This window comes from Pollachius pollachius (assembly GCF_949987615.1).
Source record: "Pollachius pollachius genome assembly, chromosome: 4".
In the NCBI taxonomy this organism is placed as follows: Eukaryota; Metazoa; Chordata; class Actinopteri; order Gadiformes; family Gadidae; genus Pollachius; species Pollachius pollachius.
The window spans coordinates 25914928-25922427 of NC_136937.1; the positions used below are offsets into that span (position 1 = coordinate 25914928).

Consider the following 7500-nt stretch of genomic DNA (forward strand, 5'->3'; position numbering starts at 1 on the left):
GCAGTAGTTTATTCATAAAATCATCCAGAGGCGCACACAGCTTTTGGCCGTGATGTTATATATTATGTTATAGATGTCTATATATTATATTATATCATTTAGATAGAGAGGTCCAGGTCTCCCGCCGGAGCTCCCGGAGTGTTCTAGAATATCTTATAGAACATGCCCAAAAGCTGTGTGCGCTGGATGGTATTATGAATAAACGACTGCATTTTGGGTACTACATCATTGCTTCTTTAGCACTCGTGTGATCTACCGGTCACACGGTTACTTCAAGATTCATATCATAGTGCAAATTCACACCGGTGTACTCTCTATACCGTTTATACCAGGGGGGCCCAAATTCTTCCCAGTGGAGGGCCAAAATGTAATTGTGGGGAGGCTTGTGGGCCAAAATTTAAATTTTTCAGTATATTTAGTCAAATATGTGGGAGGCGGCTGAACAGGATAGGAGCTCAACAGTGCCACCCTACCATCAATGTATCACAATGTTATTCTAGGGTCAGGAATGGAAGTGCACCAATAAATAATATTCAATGAGAGCGAGCGAAGATTCCGAGCGCTGATGGCGGAAAACAATAATATATACAGTAGGTAAGGTCCACTTGCATGGGCCTTCCCAACGTTCAGCTGTCAATTATTTTTGTTTATTACACGGCTCTTAGACCGCTGTCAAGGAAAGTGGATTTTTTGCCTCTGATTCGTGTCATCTGTATCACTCCACAGTCCGTTAACTTATCAACCCCAGTGTATTCGGTTGCTAAGCGACGTCAACGACTTTGGCAAACTATTTCTCTGCTGATCAACGCTACGATTTATAACAAATACATTCTAAAAAGACACACTGTGTGAAGTTATTTTTTCGTTTCATCAAGTAGCCAATACTAATAATACCAATACTCTTTGGCTGGGATGCAATGATGAGGCATCAGACAATCAAGTCACTTTAGCCTGAATGCATACGTAAAAAGCACCAGAGCAGGTTGCTTGTACCATGGACAGTGTCAGAACGATAACCTGTTGAACTAAATGGATGTGGTAGGCTACACCACGGGATGCATCTGCAGACCACTGCCACATAAATAAAGGTAAGACGCAATACTTATTGCTTAAGATTTGCTGGTGCTGTGGCAAGGTCTTTTGTGTTTTTTGCACTCAAGTGCTCGGCTTTTTTAACTTGCAATTGATAGTCAATGGAGTCGGTCTCTTGTTGAAACAAAGTGACTTTTGGTCATTCTTGCTTTACTTGAATTCTGGAATAATTGTGGGAGGGAGTGCATGAGGTTTGGTTAGAATACCTGATGTAGGCTAGATTGGATGGAATGTGTGTTTTTAATTGAGAACAGCCAGCTCATGTGATACAGGGTTCAGCTGTGCAACAAATATTTTTTTCTTTTTCAATCTTGACGACTTTTGTAGTGCTGTGTGTAGCCACACGTTTGCCCCTTCTGAACTTGAACACGCAGTTAATTTCCTTTCCTAGCTCCTCTTGTTTATGTTGGTAGCTTAACCATGTTATGTCACGTTGTCAACATTGGATACATGGAGCAGAACATAGTGGGTCATATGTCCGATACTTTTTGGAAACGTTTTCTTGATAAAACGTGCCGGACAGATTTTGTATACATTTTATTCCTTAGTAATTAGCTACATGGGTATGCCGTCTTTCAGAACCTTCCATTACCTGCACTAAAGAGAGAAATAATATTGCATCCTCATTGTACCCAGCACTTCTGAAAATGCACTTCCGAATGCGTCTCTGTCCCCAGCACATTTCAAACCAAACTGACGCCCATGCCTAAGTCCCACCCACTGGCACTGATCTGCATAGGTCTGTAGTGTCAGTTGGTCCAACCCCCTAGGCGGGTTTGAAAATGAGGAACTAGTGCTTGTAGTTTTTTAGAGCCACCCCCCCCCTTACACTTCCTTCTTAAAATGACGCAAAATTCCTAATTTTGCGTAATTTAAAGCAGGAAGTGTTAGAGGTAGATACAGATCTCTCCTGTCTCAGAGGGAAGTGAGGGAATGATGCGGGACCATTCAAAAATATGACTGGGTTTCTAACGATACAAAGATTATTGCAAATGGTGCATTAAAAGTGTCCCTTTAATGTCACGCAAGGGGACAGTGACCCAGGCCAGCAACCCTATGCCCTTATTGTCGTAGTTTAACCCTTGAACCTCACAAAGTCCCAGCACAGTTACACTTGCTCAGAAAAGTCCAATCTGAATAAGAATGGACTGATGTTGGTGGTTGGCTAACGCTTCAATAAAGCACTCGTTGAAACAATCAGTCATGCATCTAACTCAAGACAAGCGATAAATTATTTATCATTATTAACTAAAAAATACAACCCAGGTGACAGGTGACAGGGGCAAGATGGCAGCTGGCAGGTTTGGTGTGCTTTTGGTGTTTTTAGAATTCATGGTTATTAAAACCTTTTAAGACACTGGACCTAAAATCGGGGTTGAAGGGCATTTTTAAAAGCTTTTGTGCCCACCCAAACAAACGTTCACTTATGAAACAGTTTGGTTATGGCAAGACACATTCCTCTATCCATGCTGATATCCAACCAATACCACGCAATAACAAGACTGGCGACAAGTGGCAAGTTAAGGGTAGGAAATGGAATATTTGCATCTGCCTGTTACTTTCTGGGGATATGCACCAATGCCCGGGTCCGATGCCTGAATTTGGACGGAGAAATACGATCTCAAAGAGGCCCACGACAGGTGCGATGCTTTGCACTGGTCGTCTAAAAGCTTGGAACCAAATTCTGTCCATATTCGTGGATGGAAGTTGGAGCGAGCGTGGAGACGCCAAGAGACGCAGCGGAGATCCGTCTCTGGGAGATGCGACGCGATCCTCAGGCAGCGCGATACTGGGCAGGCCAGATTGGATCTTCGGCCCCCCCTAGGGCAGTTACTCGTGGAGGAGCTGGAGAGCGTCAGCAGAGAGATGCTGAACTTTTATTCTTCCCTGCCTGCGAGAGGACTACACCTGCCTCATCTCAACATCAGAAGCCTTCTACCGAAATTCACCGAGATTCGACACCTTAGCAAAACCAGTAAGGTGGGAATCTTTTGTTTTACTGAAACATGGCTGGACGACTCTGTTAAGGATGCTGAAGTTGAATTAGAAAACTACTTGATAATTAGGAGAGATCAAAACCGCAAAGGGGGAGGGGTGAGCATTTCGAGAGAGCGGACATTGGTTGTAATCATAGAAAAGACTTCTATAGCGATGATATTGAAGCAGTGTGGTTAGATATTTTGCTACCTAAGAGCAAGCCAACACTAATCGGTGCATGTTACATACCGCCTGATCAAACACACCTTTATGATTTTTTAGAAGAGCTTTGCTCAAAGAGTATGGATTTTTTTTAATCTGAAGTTATCATAATGGGAGATCTTAACAATGATAATCAGAAACGGGATGTTTCCGGGCATAAAGCATTGATGAACTTTTGTCGTTCTTTTAGTGTACATCAGCTGAATAATGAACCTACACGTGTGTGTTCCACTACCCAAACCACGATTGACGTTGTTCTAGTATCAGATAAGTCCAGGATAGCAGAGAGTGGGGGTTATAAATTATGGGCTGAGATCAAGAAAGCAGTGCTTAACGCTCATTCTTCTATTAAAGATTATTCTATTCTATTATTCTTGCTCATTTAAGGGTATGTTTTTAGAAGCTGTTGATAAGGAAGTAGCCACATGTAAAGAAATTAGAATCAAACAGAGAACAGAACCCTGGGTAAATGATGACATCCTTGAGGTTATTAGAGCAAGAAATAGGAAGTATGGTCAATTCAGGGTAAACAAGGATGATCAGAGTTGGGCTGATTACAAAAAGGCGAGAAATGGAGTTAACAGATTAGTGTACAATACTAAAAAGGCATTTTTAATGAGAAAATAGCTGAATATAGAAATGACTCAGGAAAGCTATGGAAATCCCTCAAGCAGCATGGCTACAGTAAAAGGATGAAAACCAAAATCACTAACATCACTCTTGATCTTGGCAATAATATTTCCTCAGAGAAGGAGAAAGTAGCAGATGGCTTTAATAAATATCTTTCATCTGTTGCCAGGAAGCTGGTGGAAAAGCTACCTGGCGTGACTGGTCAATATGGCGAAAGCCATGTGCGAGATTATTACTCTCAGTTAGGGATTCAGACAGGTGGTTTCCTCTTTGAAAAGGTGTCTGAGGCACTTGTTCTTTAGAAGCTCCAAAGGCTTGATGGCCCTAAAGCCACAGGATTAGTCTCTATTCCATCGCGGTTCTTAAGGGATGCTGCTTAGATCATTACCCCCTGCATCACTCATATTGTAAACAGGTCTATAGAACAAGGGCACTTCCCCAATGATCTCAAGATTGCCAGAGTGATTCCGCTATATAAGAAAGGGAGAAAACTGGACCCTGGTAATTATAGACCGGTCTCTATTCTGAATAGTCTATCAAAGATAATCGAAAAGATCCTTTATGAACAGATTGACAAATACTTATCTTCACTAAACCTACTTTATGACTTCCAGTCGCTTCCGTAAATATCATTCTACAGATTCATGTTTACTGTTTCTAACTGGTGTCATTAAAAAGAGGTGGATAAGGGTCATTTTTGTGGCATGGTCATGTTAGACCTACAGAAGGCCTTTGACACGGTTGACCATTGCGTTTTATTGTATAAATTGAAAGCCATGGGTTTTATTGACTTAGCATTGTAATGGGTGGGCTCCAATTTGGAGAGTAGAATGCAAGTGATTGGAGGACATTGGAGGTACAATGTCTCAACCACAAGGCATGGACTATGCAGTTCCTCAGGGGAGTGTTTTGGGACCACTTTTCTTTCTTTTATATATAAATGACCTAAAGTCGGTTTGTCCTTTTAATCTGTTTTTAGATTTGAGAACTCATCTTGAATATTTCCACTTTGAGAGGTTGGGTTTGTTAAAAGTAGAGGGTTGTTTATCATAGATACAGCTGTGTTTGGTACATAGGATTATTTATGGGGATGTACCCAATTATTTCAGAATTTTTCAATCGTGTAAGTGAAGTTCACAGGCATTCCACTAGGGGTAGGTCAACAGATTTTGTGCCCCCCAGAGTTAAAGGTCCTATGACATGCTATTTTATGGATGCTTTAATATAGGTATTAGTGGGCCACTAACACAGTATTCAAAGACGTTCCCGAAATTCAGCTGTGGTGCAGAGTTACAGCCACTTCGAGCCAGTCACACATTGAGCTTCCCCCAAATGCGCTGTTTTGGTGTCCGTAGCTTTAATGCAAATGAGGAGGAGGGAGGCGGGTCAAGGAGGAGGGTGGGGGTGTGGCCCTGAGCAGCTTCCAGCCACGGTACCAAGCGCTCTGTTTACAGTGGTGTATGGCGAGGCACACACAGCCTTTAGTCGTGTTCTGTTAATATTCTAGAACACACACTCCTGGAGCTCTATATCTAAATAATATCATATTATACATGGATATTTATATCTTATAATATATATTATCATGGCCAAAAGCTGTGTGAGCCTCCAGACGATATTATGAATCTCAAACGACCGTGTAGGGTTCTCCGACGTCTCTTGTTCTTCCACGTCCACATCAATCTGAAGTAGACTGAACCACCACATGGAGGAGAAAGGGATTGTTGACCACGGTTGTCTCCCGCCGGAGCCTTGCTGCCGAGGGACCACCGCCTCGGCAGCGGTCAGCGCTTAGGCACCACGGCCTCCTGCAGCGCCGAGGCGGTGGTCCCTCGGCAGCGGGAAGCGGGGCTCAAGCGGGACACATTCGAGGCCAACAATCCCTTTCTCCTCCATGTCGTGGTTCATGTACTTCAGGGAGTCAAAGCCAAAGTTCCTTTGCCTCAATTCATTCTCAACCATGGCTGAGATAACCCCCACTACGAGTCTCGTTGTGGAAATACCAGAGACAAGACTCCGACGTGTTATGCGCCATAACACCAACAGCATGTACAACACTTTGTGTGTACGCGTGTGTACGACACACGCGTTAAAGTCCTGGAGCTCTATATCTAAATAATATCATATAATACATAGATATCTATATCATATAATACATATTATCACGGCCAAGCTGTGTGCGCCTTCAGACGATATTATGAATCACAAACAACTTCGTCGGGTTCTCCGTCGTCTCTGGTTCTTCCACTTCCACATCAATCTGAAGTAGACTGAACCGCGCGCTGCCTGCTGCCGGCTGCCTGCTGCCGGGCGGTGGTGCTTCGCGGCGGTGGTGCTTCGCGGCTGTGGTGCCTCGCAGCAACCGGCGGCAGGCAGCATGTTGCAGTTCATACTTCAGGGAGTCAAAGCCAAAGTTCCTATCCCCTAATTCCTTCTCAACCATGGCTGAGATAACTCCAACTACAGTCTTGTTGTGGAAATACAAGAGACGTCAAAGAACCGACGTGTTATGCGCCATAACATCAACAGCAAACACTGTGTGTAATCACACTCACACACACACACACACGCACACACACACACACACACACGTGGCGCTCGCACTGTCGTGTCTCTTTGGCGGGCCAAATTCTCTGGGCGGGTCAGGGAGAGAAAGGGGAGGAGTTTAGATCATTTATGACGACATATGGGACCACATTCCAAATCAGCGCGCTTGAGCCTCCGTTTTTTCAAAGGCGAGCAGAACACCTAGTGCTCGTTTTACACCGAATGCAAGTTTTAGCCACTGGGGGACCATAGGCAGGCTAGGGGAACTCATATTTATGTTAGAAAACCTCATAAAGTGAGATTTTCATGCCATGGGACCTTTAAGACTAATATGGGCAAAAATCATTTTCTTTATGCTGGAACTACACTTTGGAACAGGTTACCTGGTACACTCAAACCAGTCTGAAACATAGGCAGTTTTAAAAAGGCTTTGAAACAATGGCTAAGACACCAATCTTAGGCATGTCTTAATTATGATCATTGTTATGTGTGTGACTTGTATGTAGTTGTGTCTTTATTTGAATGATGGATGTATGATTTGCTGCTACTTGCCCTTTTCTCTTGCCACACAGGGACCACAATGGAAATAAGCCTTAGTGCTTCATTGTGTCCTCCCTGACTATTGACTATGTATTTATATCAATCAATCAACCCAATCCTAAACTAAACTGGGACTAAAACTAAAAAAACAACAAATAAACAATTGTGAAAAATGTAATAGTACTACCAACCACTCTGAAACTGAACTATAATGGAATTCAGTGGAAAAATAAAAATGAAAGCTGAAACACACAAACACACACACACGCACACACAAACTCACGGTGGGTCTGTAGTCTAGCGAGCTCCTCGGTCAGGGAGTCCTGCTTCTCCTCCAGCTGCCTCTTCTTCTGCTCCATGTCCTGCATGTAGTCTGTCAGGGACTTCATCTTGGCCTGGTGCTGCAGACACACACACACACACGCACGCAGGCACACACACACACAACACCCCCCCCCCCCCCACACACACACACACACACGCACACACATA

At 43.5% G+C, this 7500-nt stretch overlaps 1 protein-coding gene across 1 annotated transcript in view; it reads right to left on the reverse strand.

Annotated features, from left to right (window-relative positions):
* LOC307074597 (kinesin heavy chain-like) overlaps window positions 1–7500 on the reverse strand; it is a gene marked incomplete at its 5' end in the record, with an annotated part of 28574 nt that overhangs the window by 5563 nt on the left and 15511 nt on the right. The window contains one exon of the mRNA XM_079734810.1: window positions 7292–7409. Within this exon, the coding sequence (XP_079590936.1) occupies window positions 7292–7409 (118 nt within the window). The remainder of the gene's footprint in view (window positions 1–7291; window positions 7410–7500) is intronic.